This window comes from Lampris incognitus, chromosome 3 (genome assembly GCF_029633865.1).
Source record: "Lampris incognitus isolate fLamInc1 chromosome 3, fLamInc1.hap2, whole genome shotgun sequence".
Lineage (NCBI taxonomy): Eukaryota > Metazoa > Chordata > Actinopteri > Lampriformes > Lampridae > Lampris > Lampris incognitus.
Window position 1 is genome coordinate 117,488,792 of NC_079213.1, and position 23,170 is coordinate 117,511,961.

A 23,170-nucleotide genomic window follows, 5' to 3' on the forward strand; every position below is an offset into this window, starting at 1 on the left:
ACACCTCGAGTCTACTTTTCTCTTGTTATGCTTATAGGCATAACACACTGACCCAAACTTTTGCATCCTAGAAATGTTAGGCAGTTTTCCTGTCAACATTAAGTAAGGCATCTGTTTTGTGCGATTGCAAAAGCATCTGTTCCTCACTACAGCTGCTGTCTGCACTGCACAGGTCCATACCACTTTTGGCAACTCGCTCTCTGTTAGCATACATCTTGCCATGTCAAACAGGGTTCGCCAGTTTCGCTCAGCTGTACCATTCTGGTGTGGTGAGTATGGTGCTGAGGTCTCATGCCTAACTGCATTTCTGCTGAGCAGTGCCTGGTAATTCTTTCCCATGAATTCTGTACCATCGTCAGATCTGATACATTTAATTTTCCCGTATGGGGCTGTGTCCCCAAGAAACTTCTCTGTTGCTTGCACTGTGTCATTCTTATTTTTTATAAAGTACACGAACACTGCACTGGAATACTCATCAGTGAATGATAATGCAAACCTATATCCGTCTCTGGACTCTGGGTCTATTGGTCCCGCTAGATCTGTGAGTACCAACTCTAGAGCTGCTTTGGCTCTCACATCAGGCTCCCTATTTGGCTACGTTTTTCCTGAGTGCACACTTCGCAATGTAGGGTAGGTTTGTCTACTTTGCCCTTGATTGTCATATCATCAACAACATTTTGTAATTTCTGAATGTAATGGTAATAACAGTGCCCTAGAATCTCATGCCTTGTCTGTATATCAAAACACGCTTTACATTGGTCATCACATTCATCATTTACTGTGTGTAAGTAGTATAGTCTGTTATGCTCGTGAATGTGGAATTGTGTACCGTCTCTGTCTCGTAGAACGTCCTTTCCTTCCCTGAAGATTACGGTCGCTCTGCTGGCAGTAGCTGCTTTCACAGAAAAGATGTCCTGCGGGTATGAGGGGATGTACAACGCCTGTCTCAGCATCGTGTTGTGGCGTCGCCCTCTGCTGTCGATCAACCACACCTCCGCGTCTCCTCTGCGCTCTGCGATTCCGTTGCCCCTTTTGCCATCAGCCAACTCCACGCAGTGTGTCTCGGCCTGGAACCTGTCGTCGAATTTCTTGAACTTTGCTATATCCGTGATGATATGTGAAGTTGCTCCCGTGTCCACCATCAGACCTCTCATCTTGACACCGCGCCCTGGCTGGATCTCCGCGTCCCCGTCGCTCGTCAGGAATGCATACGCCTCGTTGCTCGTCCCGCCGCTGTCTCCATCTGCAGGTTGCGTCCCGATGCGTAGCGCTTTTGCACCGACTACACCACTGCTTGCGTTGACATGCTCTGGCTTTGTGTCCTTTCAGGCCACATCTGAAGCACACTATGTCCGCACACGCGGCTCCCCGATCACCAGCACTCGCCAGAGCGGGTCTCGCACTCGGCTGCACTCGCGCCTTCATGACGTTGTGGTCGGATGCTGTTGCGCGCATTTCCTCAGTGTCCTCGTAGCTCCATAGTTTCGTTTTGAATTGGGCAAAAGGCATTGTCACATCACTTTGCGTGACATGAATGGCGAACGGTTTGAATGATTCTGGTAGTCCCTTCAAAATCATTGCTACTAGCAGCCCATCACTCAGCGTCTCACCAGCGTTTCTCAATGTGGTGCTGCCTGTCTCTGCGCGGATAACGTATTCTGTCACACGCTCACTGCTCCACTTCTGAAGTGACGTCAGTTCCGTATACAGGCTAATTATATGCGGCTTCCCTTTACTGCATAAGAGTCTCTCAGGATTTTCAGCGCTTCCCGCCCATCGTTCACTGCTTCCCTCATTACCAGCGACAAACTTTTATCATCCAGAAACTGGATTAGCTCCACATAGACCTCGGCATTTTTCGCTCCATCTACTGCCCGTCCATCATCGTCGGTAGGCTCATTTATAATAGTGTCATTTAGCCCTTGTAACCGAAGATGGCCCAAAAATGTAGTCTCCCCTGGTTCATGGTTATTTTCATCTCCGTCATGGTATAGCATCCTTGCATGTATCACCGGATGCTGTACAAAAATTTTGCAAAGCGAGGCCAGTGCCTTATGCACTGCATGAAGCTGTGGATAAAAGCTTAATCATACTCGAACAACAGGGAATTATCTCTCCTCTGCAGCACAGTGAATGGGCTGCGCCGCTAGTGTGCATTCTGAAAAAAGATGGATCAGTGCGCATTTGCAGAGATTATAAGGTGACGGTAAATCAGTGGCTTGATGTAGATCAGTACACACTTTCAAAACCGCAGGATGTATTCTCCACTTTAGCAGGTGGAAAGCATTTCACTAAACTTGACTTGACGCAGGCCTACACTCATGAGAAAAGTAAGCCGTTTCTCACCATCAATACACACAGAGGTCTCTATGTATGCAACCGCTTGCCATATGGGGTCGCTAGCGCGCCCGCTATTTTCCAGCGCACTATGGATGAAGTATTACAAGGGCTTGATGGCGTGGTCTGCTACTTAGACGATATTTTGATGACAGGAACAGATACCACCGCACATCTGCGCAATCTTTAAAAGTGTTACAGAGACTGGAAGAACATGGGTTTAGGCTTAACAAAGAGAAATGTGCCTTCTTTCAGAACAGTGTGGCCTACCTCGGGCATGTCATTGATGCCAAGGGTGTGCACCCAATTAAAGAGAAAACTGAGGCTATTGACAAAGCCCCTGGGCCGAAACATGTGACAGAATTGAGGTCGTACTTAGCCATGCTCAATTACTATGGCAAATGTATACCAAACCTGTCCAGCGAGATTAAGCCTATGACTGAGCTCCTACATAAAGATAAAGAGTGGGATTGGACAAGAAAATGTCAAGAGGCGTTTGAGCGTACTAAAGCACAGCTTGTAACCCCGCCAGTGTTTACACATTAGGATCCTAAACTGCCTGTAATTTTGGCATGTGATGCTTCGCCTTACGGCATAGGTGCCGTGATTTCACATCAGTTTCCAGACAACAGTGAGAAACCTATAGGCTACGTGTCTAGGACACTCACTAAAACAGATATCAACCATTCTCAGATAGAGAAAGAAGCACTTAGTATCATCTTTGAGGTGACCAAGTTTAATGACTATCTGTATGGACAAAAGTTTACTCTGCTTACAGACCACACACCACTCCTAAAGATACTAGGGCCCAAGACTGGAGTGCCTACATTGGCAGCAGCTAGGCTGCAGAGGTGGTCATTAATTTTAGCAGCATACCAGTATGACATAGGTTACAAGCTATCCTTACAACATGCAAATGCGGATGCATTATCGTGTTTACCACTACAGACTCAAGAGGCAGACTCAGATTATAGTTCTGTGTTTAGGGTCTTATTCTTGGATAAAGTGCCAGTGTCCTCACAAGAGATTGCAAAACAGACAAAGACCGATGCAGTACTACAGAGATTGAAGCACTTCACATTGAATGGTTGGCCAAAGCATTTGAATGAAGATGAGTTAAGGCCATACTTCATAAGAAACAGGGAACTGACTGTTGAATCTGACTGTGTGATGTGGGGTTTCTGGGTAATCATACCAGAGGTGTTAAGACCACAGATGTTACGTGAATTGCATGAAAATCACCAGGGAATGGTAAAGACAAAGGCATTAGCCCATAGTCACTTTTCGTGGCCAAACCTTGATTCTGACATAGAGTCACTGGTAAAACAGTTGCCAGACATGCCAGTTAAACAGACACCAACCTGCCACCGCTCCTGTTCACAAATGGAGCTGGCCTAACCGTCCTTGGCAGAGGATACACATAGATTATGCTCAGAAGGGAAAGTTCAACTTCCTAGTGGTCACTGATAGCTATTCACGTTGGCCAGAAGTAGCTTTGATGAGTAGCACTACATCTGAAAAGACCATAGAAGTTTTTTAGGGGATATACTTTGCCACTTGGGGTCTTCCAGACGAACTTGTGTCTGATAATGGACCACCATTTGTATCTGCTGAGTTTGAAACATTCCTGAAAAACAATGGGGTGAAACACATTAAGAGTTCTCCTCACCACCCAGCTTCTAATGGGGCTGCAGAGCGTTTGGTGCAGAACCTGAAAACAGCTCTTGGAAAGGGAAAGAGTAGCAATATGATGTTGCAGCACTGCATACACACTTTCCTATTCTGTTATAGGAGGACACCACAGTCTACTACAGGGAAAACACCTGCAGAATTGTTTCTCAGATGTCAATTCAAAACCAGGTTGTTTCTCACCAACCCTTATTTCGCAGAGTCCATGCAACAGAAACAGGACAGTCAACAGTCCAAGCAAGCAGATACGTTGGCACAAGTCAGACACTTCCTACCAAAACAGAAGGTGTTGGTTGGAAACCACAGGGGAGGGGGAGGTGTTAAATGGGTGCCTGGGTGCATTCTAAAGGCACTTGGTCCTGTCACATATCTTGTGAAAGTGTATGGAAAGGTGTACAAGAGACATGTCAATCAAATGATCAATACTGAGATTGAGACCTGTAATGTGTCAGATGAATCTGATGATGATCTGAGGGTTGTTCCACATGTATCACATGCATGTGTAGCAATGCCTGTAGACGTTCCAGAATCCACTGAGAGGGTTATGCAGCAAGGATCCAGTGATGCTGCTCCCTCCTCAGTTGCAGAGGGTGTCCAGAGGCCGCAGCGGCATGTGAAGCCGCCTGATAGATTAAATCTGTGAGAACCCAGTTGTTATAACAATGTAATGTTGAAAAGATGTAAAAAAAAAAAGTACTGTAAATGTACTGGGTTCAGATTTAAAGGGAGGAGTGTAGTGTATGGAGATGCACACGAAAGCAAATGTTTTTATTTGCAGTAATATGTATTTTATGTTTGACCTCTGACCCTCGATGTCTATTGGTTGTGTATGTTGTATAAATGTATGCGCGCCACTCTGGTGCGCGCCCTTGGAAGAAGACAGAGCAAGAGGGTCACTCGTGTTTTCGTTCCTGCTTAACGCAGTCGTTTCGTAATGTTACTACGGTGTGGCAAATAAAAGAGGAAGACCAAATTACACCTTGATTGTTGTATAATTCAGTTATCCTGTAGATACACGACAGGCAACATATGTGAAAACTGGCGCAGATGGGAGCAAAGATATAGGTTGTACATGACGGCAAGTGAAATGTCGGAAAAGGAAAATGAGGTGCAAGTGGCAATATTACTGGACACACTAGGCGAGGAAGCGCTCGATGTGTACAACACACTTGATATAGCCAGGGCCGAGCCTAAGGACATGCAGGTGGACCACATATTGCAGGCTTTTAGAGATCACTGTACGCCAAAGAAAAACGTGGTATTTGAGAGGCACCAGTTTTGGATGTTTGCAATGCAAGAACCGATGCACAATGGCAAATTTGTCACAGAGTTAAAACACAGGAGCAAAGACTGTGAGTTTGGTATAACCGAAAATGACATGCTGAGAGACAAAATTGTTTTCAGTGTTACAGATAAGCATCTGAAAGAGAAACTGCTGAGAGGACCTAACCTGACTTTAACTAAAGCCATTGATATTTGCAGGGCATCAGCGATAGCCAAGGAGCAAATCAGCATAATGGTGTGCGCAAAGAAGGAAAATGAGGTACATGCAATAATGGAGGCAACAAGACCAATATGGCAAAATAAAGCAAAGGCCAACAAAACAGCGCTTAGTGCTAATAATAAAAAGGAGAAATATGACAACCAAACAAAAGTATGCAACAGATGCGGAAAGGCACATGGCCCAAAAGCATGTCCATCATATGGAATGAAGTGCAGAGCTTGTGGGAAGGGCAATCGCTTTGCCAAGATGTGCAGAATGAAAGGAATGCAAGCCGTGCAGACAGCGGATTCACTATTTGTGGGCAGTCTGGAGTGCACCCAGGTAAATGCACTGAGTAAAGCTAGTGATATGCTGTGGCGAGATACTTTGTCAGTTAGAGGAGTGCCCATCATCTTTAAACTAGACACGAGTGCTGACGCTAGTGTTCCCCCTGTAGAACAGGTCAGAAAACTCCCAGGCAAAGTTCACCTTAGTCCCACAAACACAGTATTAAGAGCTTATGGAGGTAACCAGATTAAGCCAGCCAGTAGCACCTACCTGAAATGCAGTACTGAACGAACAGAGTCCAAGCGCCAGTTCTATGTCATTAAGCAGTCAGCATCTCAAATTCTTGGAAGTGCAGTATGTGAGGAGTTGAACTTGGTCAGACGTTTTGATGAAATCAAGGAGAGCTCACCTGCAACCAAAGAAGAGCTGGTGAGGCAGTATCCAGAGGTGTTTCAGGGGCGTGGGGAGTTCCCTGGTGAGCATCACATTCACATTGAACCAGAAGTGACCCCCGTGATCCATGGCTGCAGAAAAATCCTGTTTGCCATCATTGACAAACTGAAAAAGACATTGAGTCAGCTGGAAAAAGCTGATGTCATCACTCCAGTAACAGAACCGACACTGGGTGAACAGCTTGGTAATAACTGAAAAGAAAAATGGCTCACTCAGACTTTGCCTTGATCCTCGAGAGCTGAACAAAGTCATCAGACGACAGCACTGCTCCAAACCGACACCTACAGATGTCCAAAGCACACTGTCTGGCAAGAGAATATTTACAATATTTGATGAAAAAGATGGATACTGGCAAATTAAGTTCGACAGAGTCATTGTCACTGTTATGCACCTTCAACACACCATGGGGGCGTTACAGGTTCAAGTGTCTCCCATTTGGTATAAAATAAGCTAGCGAAGTCTTCCAACAGAAGAACGGTGAGACATCTGGTGACATTGACGGTGTACAGGTGATAGCCGACGATATGATCACTGCTGCAGCTGATGAGAAGGAACATGCCGAGATGCTGCACAAAGTAATACAGAGAGCCAAAGAGATGACTATCAAGTTCAGTGCAGACAAAGTGCAGTACAAAGTGACGGGGGTGAAGTACATGGGACACGTGATAAACCCTAAGGGAGTACAGCCAGACAGTGACAAGGTGATTGCTATTGTACACATGCCAGCACCAGAAGATAGAAAGGGTCTACAAAGGCTACTAGATATGACTAAGTACCTGTCCCAATACATACCTAATGAAGCAGCAGTGACGGCACCTTTACAGCAGCTACTGAGGAAAGATATGCAGTGGCTATGGTCACATGAACACGATGCTTCCCTGAACAAGCTCAAGACAGCACTAACTGAGGCTCCAGTGCTGAAACTCTTCGACCCAAAACAGCAGATAGTTCTCCAGGCTGATGCATCGAAAGATGGGCTAGGTGTGTGTCTGCTGCAGCGAGGACGGCAAGTGGCATATGCATCCAGAGCCCTAACATAGGCCGAGCACAACTATGCACAGATTGAAAAAGAACTGCTTGGGATCGTGGTTGCAACACGAAAATTCCACCAGTACGTGTTTGGTGCACATGTGGTGGTGCAGTCAGACCACAAGCCTCTGGAGGCTATATTCACAAAGCAATTAGGACAGGCACCTACCAGACTACAACGAATGCTGCTACAGCTTCAGCGTTAAGATCTCCACATCAAGTACACACCTGGAAAGGAAATGCTAATAGCAGACACTTTATCCAGCGTTTGATGCTGTGGAAACACAAGCGGAGTCCATGACTACAGAGGAAAAGGTAGTCTATGCCATGGAAGCAACTGAGGCTCTGGGAAGAGAGATGCACGAGAGGCTTAAGATGGCAACTGAGGAGGACCAGACCTCACAAAGGCTACTAGACATTCACCAGAGAGGGTGGCCAAAGCACAAAAAAACCAGATAGATTCTGAGCTTAAAGTCTACTGGCCAATTAGAGACACAATCACAGTAAATGGGGGGGGGGGTCCTGATGACAGGAGACAGATTCATTATCCCTAAAAGGTTGAGATCAGACATGCTACAGAAACTGCACATAGCCCACCAAGGAGTACAACGGACCAAAGAACCCAAAGGAATTGAATCAAGTGCAATTGGACTTGGTATATATCCGTGAAGACGTTTCGCCTCTCATCAGAGAGGCTTCGTCAGTTCGTACCTTTCTGACTAGACCAAGCTAGTCTGACTGGCTGGTGATGAAACTCAGATATTTATCCTGGATGAATGAGAACATTCACAGACATGTTGTGGAACAATTTGGGTCTGACACCCTTAAAAAGGAGAGGGAATATGAAAGGAGGGCTCGGAAGATTGCAGACTACAGAATAAATATCTGAGTTTCAGGACAGGGTAAAGGAGGCAATCCCATGGGCGTTGTTCGTTAACTGCTATGCGCACATACTGAATTTGGTCATGTCTCAAGGTGCTGCAAAGATCAGGGAATGCAACATTTTTTTTGCCCATCTCAGTGGCCTGGCAGCATTTTTCTCAAGCTCACCTAAATGCACAAAATTATTGGAGGACATATGCCGGTGCCGACTACCCAGAGTTGCCCCAACATAGTGGACGTATTCATCTCATTTGGTCAACACAGTGTATGAGAGAAGGGCTACGAAAGGTGTTTGAGCACACTGTATGTAGATCATCACGAGGACTTTGATGCTGACAGCGTTTGCTGTGCAGATGTACGTCGACCTTATGTCCAGCTTCGAGTTCCATTTCCTTCTGGCTACCTCAAACTCCATATTTGCACAATTGGATGTACTGTTCGTCATTCTGCAGGCTAAAGTGTTGGACATGCAGTTTTGTCTGAAGGGGATTACTGACTTTTGTGACACCATTGAGAGGGAGAAGGTGAGCTTTCATGCTATCTATGAGGAAACAGTTGGTGAGATTGGGGTACCCAGAAGGCGGCAGGCTGGAGCACAGTGTGATGTGCGCACTCATTACCAACTACTACACAGTGGGATAATGAACAACCTGCACATACAGGTGGGAGACAGGCTTAAAGACCACGAGAGACTCTTGTTTCTTGTACTTCTAGAACCACAGCAGTTTACTGCATGTAGGCAAAGCTGCCCCAACACGGCTCTCTGCAGTTTCCAGGAAAGTTATGGGTGCCACTTCGACATATCCCATCTTAAAACTGAGCTATATGTGTAATGTACGCTATGTCTGACTTCGAAGGACGGAGCACTTCTGATCTCCTCCACTTTCTCCAACAAAAGGGACTGACCAAAAGTATGCCCCAACTCCACCTTCTCACTTGCCTTGTCTTAACCACCCCTTTGTCCACAGCTTCCATGGAGAGAAAATTCTCAGCACTGAAAAGGGTAAAACCGTACACAAGAAACAGCACTGAACAGGCTCGTCTGTCAGCCTTGGCTTTAATCTCAGTTGAGAAAGAACTTCTTATGGTGTCGAAGTCAAAGGACAAGCTGTACGACCCAGCATTTGCACACTTTGTTAAAAAGCATCACAGGATGGACTTTGTTTTCAAGTTATCTTCATTTGGTGAGTACGCAGCTTTTTTCAATCATTTTTTTCCATTTAATTATTATTTATTCCACTCATGGTAATGCAAAGCTCTAGACACAAACAAGCAATTCATAATCAAACACAAATCAATTTACACATTCCATGATTGAAAAGGAGAAGGAGAAGAAAAATCTTATTTTATCTTCCCCTTACTCAAACATATAAATAAACCTGTTAAACAACAGAATAGATGTATGTCAGTCAGTTACTCAACAACTCATACTTACAGCAACATGAGAAATGAAAAAGAACCAAAAGGCCAAACTCAATAATTCACCATCAACTGAAAACCCATTACCTGCAGCTCCATATTGTCTAATTATTCTTTCCTTATACATTTTTTTGAAGTGAAAAATATTTATACAACCCTTTAGATCGTTCTCTAAAGAATTCCAAATTTTGACACCACATGCCGAAATACACATCTGCTTTAAGGTAGTACGTGTATACTAATGTTTGAAATTACATTTCCTTCTATGATCCTCGTGCTTTGAACTAAAAACAGATAATTTTTGTAAATCTTCTGGTAATACTCCGCTTTTTGCCCTGTACATAACTAACAATGTCTGTAACTCAACTAAATCTTTAAGTTTCATTAATCAGCTGGTTTTCTCTATTTTTATTCTATCTCGAAATTCTGCAAGTTTTGCTGACGTCTACTGTTGTAATGAAGCCCATCTGTACATTATTTGTTGAGTGTTTGTAGACGATTGACCAGAGGGGTATACTAGAAACTGGTTTATAAGGTTTTGTGGAATCACCTTCATGTGTTGTGAAGCCCAGCCAAGAATTTTTTTTTTAACTTGGGACTTGATTGAGACTTGCAGGTTAAGACTTGAGACTTACTTCTGACTTGTACATTTGTTACTTGATCCTGTCTCTGCCCTGGTGGGACATTTAAAGTGCTGTCTGTGTTTTGGTAGTTCTTGGCTGATGTTTGCTCTGTTAAAATCCTCAAGGGACTGCCGTGTTTGTGTTTCATCTGCTACTTTCCTTCATGTTTGGGGTTTTTACTATCAGTTAGTCTGTTACTATGGGTTCACGTTCTCAGTGTGTCATTTGTTTTTCCATCTGTTCACAGCCCACACCATATATATTGTAACTGTGTATAGCCCATAGCATTAATATTTTCATCTGGTTATAGAGCTTACCGTGCACCATTTCACACATTTATTACAGCCTGTGCCAAGTGGTAGAAGCTGTTGGCTGCACTGACCTCAGATTGACCATATTTTCCATGGCGGGGGGGATGTCTCTGAGCTTGTTGCTGCTGAGCACCAGTGTTTCCAGACATGGCACGAGGCTGATGTTATCAGGTAGATACTCCAGTTCATTCCTCTGCAGCCACAGTGTGTGAAGTTTCTCCATCCTAACGATGAACAACAAACAAGCTGAATAGAAAACAATTGGGCATTTTGGGGTTTCAGAGTCAGTTTTCCAGTGTGAGCACTAGTTTCAGAAAGAGTATTTCAGTGTTAACGCATATGCTTTTCACACAGACTGACTAGTTTTCTTCTTTTTACAAGCAATTTCTGTTAAGACTGGGATTAATTAAACTGATTGTGATTTAAGTGGGTTTCCATCCACCTGTTTTAAGTATATTTTGAATTTTCACATAAGAAATCTGACTGGAAATGTCACAAATTTGAAAAAAACCTAAATAGCTAAAAAAAAAAATGTTTGACAGAAAAGTTGGCATATTGATAGAGAAAATGCAATAAAGGGTGATGGAAACATTTTTCAAATGAATGATTGCATAGAGCATCACATACGTCCTTGAAGCTGATTAGTGAAATGCCTTGCAGAACTGTTTGGTGGGTTGACGACCCCAGACGTATGGTGGACTAGGTTCTGATGCAGTGGTCATTAAGCCTTCATTAAATAAGCCTCTGCATGTCCTTGGCACCATCTCTAGGCTGCATGTAATAGAATGATGTACAATTGATAGGCATCACAGAAGGTTGAATCAGTTCATGTGGACACAACATTTATTGATAGATACATTTCATCATCATCTAAGTGACCTCTTCCGTCTCAGCTGACTGCAAGTACCCCCACCCTTATAAACAATACAGTGTGTCACCTGACTGCAGGTATCCCACCCTTATAAACAATACAGTGCCTGAACTGACTGCATGTATCCCCAGCCTTATAAACAATACAGTGCCTGAGCTGACTGCATGTATCCCCAGCCTTATAAACAATGCAGTGTCTCACCTGACTGCAGGTATCCCCGCCCTTATAAAAAATACAGTGTCTCACCTGACTGCAGGTGTCCCCACCCTTATAAACAATACAGTGGCATAACGACCCAAACCAACAACCGGTTTCATATGCATATATGGATGTGACCATTAACTAGAGTTACAATGGCCATGTATACTATTCACAGAGGATTGGGGAATAGTTGCAATCACAGCATTGTAAGATAGTGACAGATGTACTCATAAACCTCCCTTACACCCTCCCCCCTCGGTTCAGGGATGGTCATCCCCTCTTCACATAGATGGCCTCTTTGACTCCCTGTTCAAACCAGCATTCCTCCCTATCAAGGATGTGCACATCCTCATCCCTGAAAGAATGGCCACTGGCCTGCAGATGGTGTAGACCTGGGGTGGCTAACCATGTGCCATGGAGAGCCAATGTGTATGCAGGTTTTCATTCCAGCCGGACTCCACACCAGGTGATTTCACTGATTAGCAACGCTTCAACCAATGAGGAAGAATGTATCAGTGAAATCACCTGGTGTGGAGTCGGGTTGGAATGAAAACCTGCATACACATGGCTCTTCATGGCACATGGTTAACCACTACTGATGTAGACTGTGGAGTCTTGGCCGTGTTAGCTCTCCTGCGTTGTGCCATCCTCTTGGCCAGGGTCTGTTTAGTTTCCCCAATGTACAAGTCACGGCAATCCTCCTGGCACTTAACAAGCTAATCCTCTGTGAAGAGTACACATGGTCATTGTAACTCTAGTTAATGATCACACCCATATTTGCATATGAAACTGGTGGTTGGTTTGGATCGTTATCCAAAGGAGTTGAATCAAGTGTAACTGGACTGATTAGGGTTAGGGTTAGTAACCCTAGGGTTACTGATTCAACTCCTTTGGATAACCGTGACCTGGATGAATGAGAACATTCACAGACACGTTTGGATTGTTATGCCACTGTATTGTTTATAAGGGTGGGGACACCTGCAGTCAGCTGAGACTGAAGAGGTCTTTTAGATGATGATGAAACGTATCTGTCCATAAACGTTGTGTCCAGATGAACTGATTCAACTTTCTGGGACTTTCTCACCTGGATTATTGAGCATGCATCAAGACATACAATTAACAGTTATGACCACTCTTACAACAGCGAGCCAGCGTACATATTTCCGTCTCTCCATTTTCTTTTGGAAATTCGCTTAAAATCTATGCAACATTTAGATGGAAACATAACTTGTGACTGACCTGTGGATGTCCTCTGGTAAACACTGCAGCCTGTTTCCTCCCATGTCTAACCACTCTAATGCTGGCATGCTTACTACGCAGTCTGGGATGTCAGTGAACTGGTTCATAGACAAGTCCAAGTGGTGGAGCTTCCTCAGGTTCCGAAGCTTAAACCAGTACAAGAACAGAAGATATTTGACTACTGTGAAGCTCCAAAAGCACATGGTCAGTGTTCTTTTCACTTTCTTACCTGAATGGGAAGATCACTGAGGTTTCTGTTCATCGCCAGCTCCAGTTTCTCAAGATTCTCACAACATCCCAACTCTTCAGGGATCGTTTTTAATCTGTTATAGCTGACCAGCAGCTCTCTCAACTGTCTCAGCTTCCCTGGTGGAAAGATGAAAAGAGAAAGGGAATACATATACATTTGATTACATCTGTCATTTTGAAGCGTCTCATTGAATTCTGGGACACTTGCTGAGATAAATCCAGCAAGCTTGATAGCAACATAATCATCTTTTATACAACGTAAAAACTGGCTTGATTTCAATTTTGTCAGGGAGAAGTATTTTGATTGTGTGGCAAGTATTTTTTGTCCACTAGGGTGTGAGGACACCTCCCCACCTTGTTTAGAAGTAGTCAAGAAGCACAATTTAAATTGAATGAATTATATTTTCTTAAAAAAACTGCTTTTTAATTTATTTGGATGTATATCTGTGAAATTAATGTGGGTTTTGTATGAAAAGGTCAATCATCGTATTTTTACTCCAGAACAAGTTTCTGTAAGACGTGAAGCAGAGGTTCACCAAAAACAATCATCACATAAAATATATTTTCTAATGGGAAAGTGTTACAGTGGCTGTTTCCTCTGTGAGGCCAAAAAAGTGACTGGCTTCAAAAAAACATGTCCAACAATTTATCATGAACAGCAAAACACTCATGTTATTAAAACTTAAGTGAGACAAATATCTCTGCCTCACAAGTAAATGTAACTCAGTTGATGACTAATTAGTTTTTGATTTCATAGTTATGGACTATGATGTGGGGATAGTGACTCAGGAAGTGCAGTGGATTAGCAAGGAGGAAGTGAGGGCAGCTATGAAGAGGATGAAGAGTGGAAAGGCAGTTGGTCTTGATGACATAGTACCTGTGGAGGCGTGGAGATGTTTAAGAGAGATGGCAGTGGAATTTTTAACTAGATTGTTTAACACAAACTTGGAAAGTGAGAGGATGCCTGAGGAGTGGAGAAGAAGCATACTGGTACCGATTTTGAAGAACAAGGGTGATGTGCAGAACTGTAACAACTACAGAGGTATAAAGTTGATCAGCCACAGCATGAAGATATGGGAAAGAGTAATAGAAGCTAGGTTAAGAGGAGGAGAGGTGATGATCAGCGAGCAGCAGTATGATTTCATGCCATGAAAGAGCACCACAGATGTGATGTTTGCTTTGAGAATGTTGATGGAGAAGTATAGAGAAGGCCAGAAGGAGTTACATTGTGTCTGTGGATTTAGAGAAAGCATATGACAGGGTGCCAAGAGAGGAGGTGTGGTATTGTATGAGGAAGATGGGAGTTGTAGAGAAGTATGTAGGAGTGGTGCAGGATATGTATGAGGGAGGTGTAGCAGTGGTGAGGTGTGTGGTTGGAATGACAGATGAGTTCAAGGTGGAGGTGGGATTACATCAAGGATCGGCTCTGAGCCCTTTCTTGTTTGCAATGGTGATGGACAGGTTGACGAATGAGATCAGGCAGGAGTCTCCGTGGACTATGATGTTTGCGGATGACATTGTGATCTGTAGGGAGAGTAGGGTGCAGGTTGAGGAGAGCCTGGAGAGGTGGAGGTATGCACTGAGAGAATAGTAAGGAAAGTCAGTAGGAGCAAGACAGAATACCTATATGTGTGAATGAGAGGGAGGACAGTGGAATGGTGAGGATGCAAGGAGTGGAGGTGACGAAGGCGTATGAGTTTAAATACTTGGGGTCAACTGTCCAAAAGTAACGGGGAGTGCAGAAGAGAGGTGAACAAGAGAGTGCAGGAAGGATGGAGTGGGTGGAGAAGAGTGTCAGGAGTGATTTGTGACAGAAGGGTACCAGCAAGTGTTAAAGGGAAGGTTTTATTATATTTGAAGGATCACACCATGACTCAGTATCTGCGTCAACACAACGTTCATTTTACTCTTTATTTCAAAAAACCCTTACAGCACACTCAACCAATCAATTCAAGAACAACCATAAAGTCATCACATGCCGATTGCAGCACAATAGAACAGTGCTCACCCAAATGCAGCACTGATGACCCAGTGTGCAGACATAATACACCCCCCCCGCCCCCGGCAGGGTTTCAAACATGAAAAGTTGACACAAAGTCCTTTAGGTGGCCAGGGCGTGAACGTGTGTGAACAGGTCGTGGGGAGGCACGAGGCTGAGGCTGAGCAGGCCGAGGTGAGGAGGCAGAAGGCAGGGGCAGCTGAGGCCCAGGAATGTCTGGGGCCTGTATAGGGGCTGCCTCAAGCCCCGGGGCGTCCTGCCATGCTGAGGGAATGGTTTGGGTTGTGTCACCAGCTGTGTGTGGCAGACCTGGCACCTTCCGGAGGTGGCTTGAGTGCCACCGAGTGCCGTCGTTTAGGAGATACGTGGCTGGGCCCCGCTGACAGGTGACTTGAAGAGGAGAGGACCAGTATGAGGCCATTGTCTTGTCCAATAGGCCAGCGTCTCTCTGCTATCCACCTTAACAGTGATCTCCATCTTTTCCAGTTTAGGTGCTGCCTCGGCAAGTGTTTAGAAAGTCTTTGTCCCATTGTCCATAAAGATCTTGAGTAAGGCAGGGTATGGAGACCTGGCTTTGAAGTTAATTTTTCAGAGTTGTTTGATCACCTGTCGTACCTCTTTACATTTCTTCTGGACTTCCGGGGAGTAGTCCTGGTCAAAAAACACTGTCCCCTTGGTACATGTTTTGTTTCTGTTTCCAGGCCTGCTGTAGAATTACTGCCTTAGTGTGGTAGTTTATGAATTTCATGATCACCGATCTCGGCGGTACTTGGGTCGATACTGGTTTATCAGTCAGAATTCTGTGTGCTCTCTCCAAGCAGAGGTCTGTATCTTGTGGTAATTCTAGTGACTTACACGTCAGTTCTGTGACGTAGCCCAACATATCACTTTTCTCTTTCCCCTCTGTCACACCGTAAATTTGCACGTTATTTCACCTTGCTCGGTTCTCCAGGTTGTATTGGTTGGCTAAAATAACCACAAATGATTCAACACAGAAGAGCCGTTTAACATACTTTATTCATGCTACGCTAGGCACTGCCGTAAATTAGGTTATGGTAACCCCTCTGGGGGTCACTGTCGTAATAATGCAAACTAACATACAACACGTCAGTACATCCCCCTTCCTTCAAAACATTCAGTTTTCAAGTGTAAACTTTGATGACAACATAATGAACAGGTTAACTTTTTTTTAATCATAAAAAACACAATGCATCCCACTCTCTCTCTCTCTCTCGCTCTCCCCCCCCTTTTCTCTTTTGTTTTTGGTTTTGTTTGCATTTTTTTTAACAAAAATCCATAGCCCCCCACCCCTCCCCAACGTCCTGGGCTCCCCAAAGTCCTTATAACACAAAGGCATGACCTGTAAAATACATCTACAAGTATAGCCGCTCAGGAAGCCTGACAGTCTGCTTAGACCGCTGCAAGGCTAGAGGCTCCAACTCAAGCCCCCACAATGCCACATGAGAGGAGGCAAGTGACAGTGATGACCTGGAGATGGAGCCTCTAACTTGGGCGTCGTTAAGAAATTCTGAATATCATCACTCCAGTCCGGCTGAAAGGTCTCTCCTGTCTTCAAGAGGCTTCTCCTGTTTCTCCAGTAAGTGTGGCCAGTTTCAGTTCTCACAGCATATGACCGTGGTGCCACCTGTTCCAGGACCATGGCTTTTGTGCTCCATGCAGCAGACTCCTCTGTGCGCACTACGTCAATCCTTGCCAGTTCTGGTAAAGGCTTGGATCCCTTGTCATAGCTGAGTTTTTGTTTGTGTTTTAGACTCCTTATGTGAGCCCAGACCTCTGCCTCACAGTTGTTAGTGTCCAGCTTTGGAAGTCTAGTGCGCAACTTCCACCCCATAAGGATCTCAGCCAGAGAATAGCCACTTGCGAGAGGTGATGATCTGTAAGCTAAGAGGGCCAGGTATGGATCTGTATCACTCTGTGCACATTTCTTTGGGAGTCCTTTTTTTTTATCAATATATTTATTATTTTTCAATAATAACAAAAACAATGTGCATTACAACAATACCATCTGGGAACAAAAGCCAAAAGGAAATGTAATACACATAGTGCATCTGTGTACCAAAGCTTAGTATACAGCATATGAAATATCAAACAATTTCTGCACGATACATTCCAATAGCAAATATGTATATAAAAGTACTAAAACAACAATAAAAGAAAAACAACACAAAACAACAGTTTCTCTTTTCCTATACAATTTCTCCTACATTCTATATGGGTAGCCAATGGTCAAAATACATCACCTTGGGAAAAAAAAACAAAACAATCACTTTGCAGGCTCACCCCCCCCCCCCTTCATCTTCTGGTTCATCTAAAATATTTCTCAGGTCTTTATGTTCAATAGAATTTATAAGTGGGCCCCATATCTTTTTAAATATGTCCTGTTTATCTTTTAGTATATAGGTGATTTTCTCCAAGGGTAGGGTTAAAGACATTTCCCTAAGCCATTGACTTATTTGTGGCCTATTAATGTTCTTCCATGAAAGAGCTATTAATCGTTTTGCTTGTAACAAACATAAATTTAAGATTCTCTCACTTCCCTGTATATCATGCCCATTTGGATACAGACCAAGGATGAATAATTTGGGCTCCAGGGTCAGTTTTATTGCTAAGATCTCTTCCATCATGAGTCTCACCTCTTCCCAAAACATGTGTATCTTTTCACATTGCCACATACAATGCCATAGAGTCCCTTTTGCCTGCTCACACTTTGTACAATCATCTGGAAAATTACTACTGAATTTGTTTAATTTAACTGGAGTAATATATGTCCTCATTAACCAGTTATACAGCAGAAGTTTCAGGTGGTAGTTGGCTGTTTGTGCTTGACCTCCTATGCATGCATCCCTCCACTCCTCAATTGAAATATCCTCTTGTAAGTCTTCTCTCCATGCCATAAGCCTCTTTTCGGAGGACTCAGGTGAACTACATAGAAGCACGTCATAGAAACTGGTTATAATATTTTTCCCAAGACTGTCTCTTGACAACATTATCTCCAGAGGGGAGAGAGGTGGTTGAATCAATGAGTGGTTTTGAGTTTTTGTAATGAAACTTCTGAGTTGTAAGTATTTAAAGAAATGCTTACGCAGGATATAATATTTATTAGACAATTTTTTTCAAATGACATGACACTTTTATCCTCTGGATTAAATAGGTCTTCAACCTTTAATATTCCTTCATCAGCCCAAATTTTGAAACCGGCATCAGACCTGCCAGGAATAAAGCTATCATTACCCCATATTGGGCTGAAGCAAGACAAAGGGTGTGTTTCACCCAGATATCTTCGCACCTCGTTCCAGACATTTATAATGTTCCGTACAATGGGGTTAGGGGTTTGTTTTCCTAGTTTTTTCAAATTTGCAGAGTACATATACATAGGGAGAGGTACCCTAAGTGAATGAGATTCCATCTCCTTCCATTTAGGGACAACTTTAGTTGTATAGTAAAACATGATAGTGCTCAGCTGAGCAGCCCAATAGTACCAAAGAGAATTAGGGCACTGGAGTCCCCCTCCGTCATAAGGTAAGTATAGTAAAGATAACCAGAGTCTGGGGCGCCTGTTCCATATAAATTTGGAAAATAACTTCCTCAATTTTAAGACTAAGTCATAAGGGGGGGGGGTAGAGGGAGGTTTTGAAACAAATATCGTAGGTAGTACATTCATTTTCAGAGCATTAATTCTTCCAATTAAAGAAATTGGCAGGGGCATCCACCTATTGATTGAGATAGATACGGAATCCATGAGGGAATTGTAATTCCTTCTTACCACTTCCTCTATGTTAGGTACAATTTGTATGCTTAGGTATGTAAAGCAGTTTGTTATATTAAAGGTAGACACCTGGGGGATAGGATTGTCTCTTTCTTCTGAATTAAGTAATAAAATTGAAGATTTTGATTGATTGATCTATCCTTATAGCCAGATACTTTACCGAAAGCTTTAATCAATTTGAAAATTTCGTCAATAGATTTATCCAGATTTTTGATGAACGGCGGGATAACGTCATCTGCGTAAAGCACGATGCGATGTTCCACCTCCCCTATGGTTATACCTGAAATGCTGGGATGTGCCCTCACCCCTATTGCGAAGGGCTCGATAGCAAGAATAAACAGTAGGGGGGACAGCGGGCAACCTTAGTGACACCCTCTACGAATATTAATTAGGTTAGATACCAAGTTGTTGGTAAACATTTCAGCAGTTGGATTATCATAAAGCAGTTCTACCCATTTACAGAAGTTTTCCCCGTGTCCGAAACGTCTACGGCCATTCAACCCTGTCGAAGGCCTTTTCTGCATCCAAGGAGAGTAAAGCTGTATCTGGCGCCCGCTTTTGGCTATATATAATGTTTAGCACACTTCTAACATTATGGACCCCCTGCCGACCTTGTACAAATCCATTCTGATCAATTGTGACTATCCCTGGTATTTTATCCTGAAGTCTGTTAGCTAAAAATTTACATAATATTTTTACATCTGAATTTAATAAGCTTATTGGTCTCATGTTTTCACATTTGTCACTGGGTTTCCCTGGTTTTGGAAGCAATGTTATTAAAGCACCTCTTAATGATGGTGGGAGAGAGGCATTTTGGAATGATTCATAAAACATCTCTAGTAAAGGGAGTTGTAGTTTTGCTTTAAATTTCTTGTATATATCTATGGGTAGGCCCTCTGGCCCTTCAGCTTTCCCGGGTTTCATACAATCTATTGCACCAGATATCTCCTCCAATGTCAACTCCGCCCCAAGCCCCTCACTCTGTCCCTCTGGAATAACAAGAATGGCAAGGCCATCCAGGAAGTATTTTATAGAATCCAGATTTAACGAGTTGTCAGAGCTATACAGTTTTTCATAAAAAGTTTGAAAGCATTATTTATTTCTAGAGGTTCTATTGTAAATGTTCCATCTTCCTTCTGTATTGTAGTAATGGCTCTCTCAGTTTGCAACTGTTGAATCCTCCAGGCTAAAAATTTCCCCGGTTTTTGCCCCTGATAAAAAAATGTCTGTTTGAGCCTCAGAAGGCTCACTGCCGCCTTAGAAGCAGACATCTCGTTGTACTGAGACCTCAATAGTAATACTTCCTGATGAATGTTCGGAGAGCCATCCTGAAACATTTCCCTCTCCCCAGCTTTCATTTTGGAATCCATTAGATTCATTGTTTGATTGACTCTTTTCGATTTGGAACTCATGTAATTAATAATTTGACTCCTAATGTAAGCTTTAAATGCCTCCCACCGGATGCTAGCTGATGTCTCAGATGCATTTATCTCAAAAAAAGAGGGTTATTTGTTGCTCCAAGAACTCTAGGAATTTAGGATCTTGCAACCACCTAGGTTGGAATTGCCATCTCGGTGGACCCCCTATTAACCCTGCATCCACGTATAATAATGAGTTTGGCGCATGGTCCGAAATTACAATGCTGTCATAAATACAGTCCTGTATTTTAGGAATTAAAAAATAGTCTATGCGAGAGTAACATTGATAAGTAGCAGAGTAGCATGAATAGATAGATAGATAGATAGATAGATAGATAGATAGATAGATAGGTAGATAGATAGATAGATAGATAGATAGATAGATAGATAGATAGATAGATAGATAGATAGATAGATAGATTATTTTATTAGCCACATGACCAAGGCTGGTGGAATTTGTTTTTGGTATGCTTAACACTCTGCAGCACAATACATACATAGACAACAACAGACACTCCACATATTATCACAAACAATACAGTTACACAATATTCAACAGAATATTCAACAGCATCCCTGCAATATTTCAGTTTTTTATTTTTAATGAATTTGCAAAAAATTCTAGAAAACCTTTTTCACTTTGTCATTATGGGGTATTGTATGTAGATTGATGAGAAAAAAGGGAATTTAATCCATTTTGGAATAAGGCTGTAACATAACAAAATGTGGAGAAAGTGAAGGGGTGTGAATACTTTCCGGATGCAGTGTATGTATCCATGAAATGTCTTACAGCCAAAAACCAGCCCAAGGCACTCTTTTTCAATTTGTGCATAACGACACTCCGCCTTTCTCACAGAGCATGATGCATAGGTGACCAGCTTCCAGGAACCTTCATGCTGTTGCAACAATACGGCACAAATGCCATCTTTTGATGCATCAGTTGACACTTTACTTGGCCTGTCAGCTTGAAAAAATGTCAGCCCAGGCTATTGAACTAAAACACCTTTAATGTCTCTCCATTCCACGTTATGGGCAGCTGTCCACTCAAAGTCAGTCTTGGCCTTAAGGAGCTTTCACAAGTGTGCTGTTCTGCCTGCTAAGTTGGGGATAAACTTCTCAAGATAGTTTACCATTCCAAGCACCTGCTGAAGGCCTTTTTTGTCAGCTGGTTTTGGCATGGCTTTGATTGGCTGAACTTTTGACTCATCAGGCTGAACACTACTTGGAGATAAATTATCACCAAGAAATGTCAGTTCCCTCACACCAAACTGACACTTTTGTGTTTAAGACCATGTTGCTGTACTCGTTGCAGCAACTGTTCAAGTCTCCAATTGTGCTCCTGTATTGTAGAGCCCCAAACCAAAAATCATTTACATAGACTCGGAACCCTCCAAGCCCTCGATGATGCATTCATAAGTCTTGTTCTTTTTTGGCGAGCAGCGGGCATCAAACTGCCGCACCACATCAAAACTGTTCCTGTTGTCGTCAGAAGAAAATATGAACGTGTTGTACACATCGATGGCTTGTGGACCAGCAATCGTAAGTAAAAGCAACCTTACGTTCATCTGCCTTGTCGTGGGCGCTGATGGCGGACAAGTATAGCATGACCCGCTGTCTAAACGCTCTCCAATTCACATCGACGTGGCCTTCCAACTGCAACCCTTCAGGTGGTTTTAAACAATCCATTGTTGTTATTACCGTCGCCAAGACAGTTTACTCCTTGTAGTGTATGGAGATACACATGAAAGCAAATGTTTTTATTTGCAGTAATATGTATTTTATGTTTGACCTCTGACCCTCGATGTCTATTGGTTGTGTATGTTGTATAAATGTACACGTGCCACTCTGGTGCGCGCCCTTGGAAGAAGACGGAGCAAGAGGGTCACTCGTGTGTTTTCCTGCCTGCTTAACACAGTCATGTTGTAATGTTACTACGGTCTAGCAAATAAAACAGGAAGACCAAGATACACCTTGATCTTTGTGTAATGCAGTTATCCTGGAGATACATGACAGGTTTTGGGGATGAGGATGGGATCGTCCTCTTTGTTTTGATGTGCAGCGGGTTGCTCCCGTCTGGACCGGTAATGTTTGAACGATGCTAGCAGCTTAGCAGCTAACGTAGGCGATGGCTCTGTATAGTCCAGATACAGGACTGCAGTTCCCCGACACGGCAGAAACCTTCGACCCTGATGAAGAAAGGCTTATGCAACTCTTGTCTGCTAACCAAATTCAGCAAGATAGGAGAAGAGCCGTATTTTTGTCCGTGGTTGGACGGAAGAGTTTGGCCTTGCTAAGGGACTTGATATCACTGACAAAATTCAGTGAAGTTGCTTTTGCAACCTTGCTACAGACGTTGCAGGGTTTTACACGCCAAAGAAGAAGGTATTGGCAGCTTTTAGAAGCCGTCGACAACAGTCTGGAGAGACTTTTGCTGATTACATTGCTACTAGCTTGAAAGGATTAGCTTCTACATGCAATGTTGGCGCGAGCCTGGAGGAGCAGCTCCGAGATCAGCTCGTGTGTGGGACGTCTAACAAAGAGCTGCGCCGGAAGTTACTGAATGCCGCCATTGGCGAGGGATTAACGTGGCAAAAGATGGCGGAAGTAACAAACAATTTCCAACACACGAATTCTGGATTAGAAAGCATGCAGAAGGGACAGTCATCTGTGCATATGCGAGCGGATCATGTCGGAGTGCGGAGACACCGAGAGCCCAGGATTGTGCGGAACCAGAGGGAGGTCAGCGACAGCCACCAGGACTGCTACAGGGGCCTCGGGGAAGGACACGGACCGGGGAGCTGCCGCTTCAAAGACTTCCGGTGTCGCGGATGTGGAAAGAACGGACATCTGGAGCGAGCCTGTCGGAACAAGCACACCGACCCCGGTAGGGAC

General features: G+C 43.5%; 1 protein-coding gene across 1 annotated transcript in view; it reads right to left on the reverse strand.

Moving 5' to 3' along the window:
• The window catches only part of lrrc39 (leucine rich repeat containing 39), a 58,399-nt gene that overhangs the window by 13,173 nt on the left and 22,056 nt on the right, over nucleotides 1–23,170 (reverse strand). The window contains exons 4-6 of the mRNA XM_056276948.1: nucleotides 13,055–13,191; nucleotides 12,826–12,971; nucleotides 10,586–10,738 (exon numbers count right to left, since the gene is read on the reverse strand). Coding sequence (XP_056132923.1) covers nucleotides 10,586–10,738; nucleotides 12,826–12,971; nucleotides 13,055–13,191 — 436 coding nt within the window. The remainder of the gene's footprint in view (nucleotides 1–10,585; nucleotides 10,739–12,825; nucleotides 12,972–13,054; nucleotides 13,192–23,170) is intronic.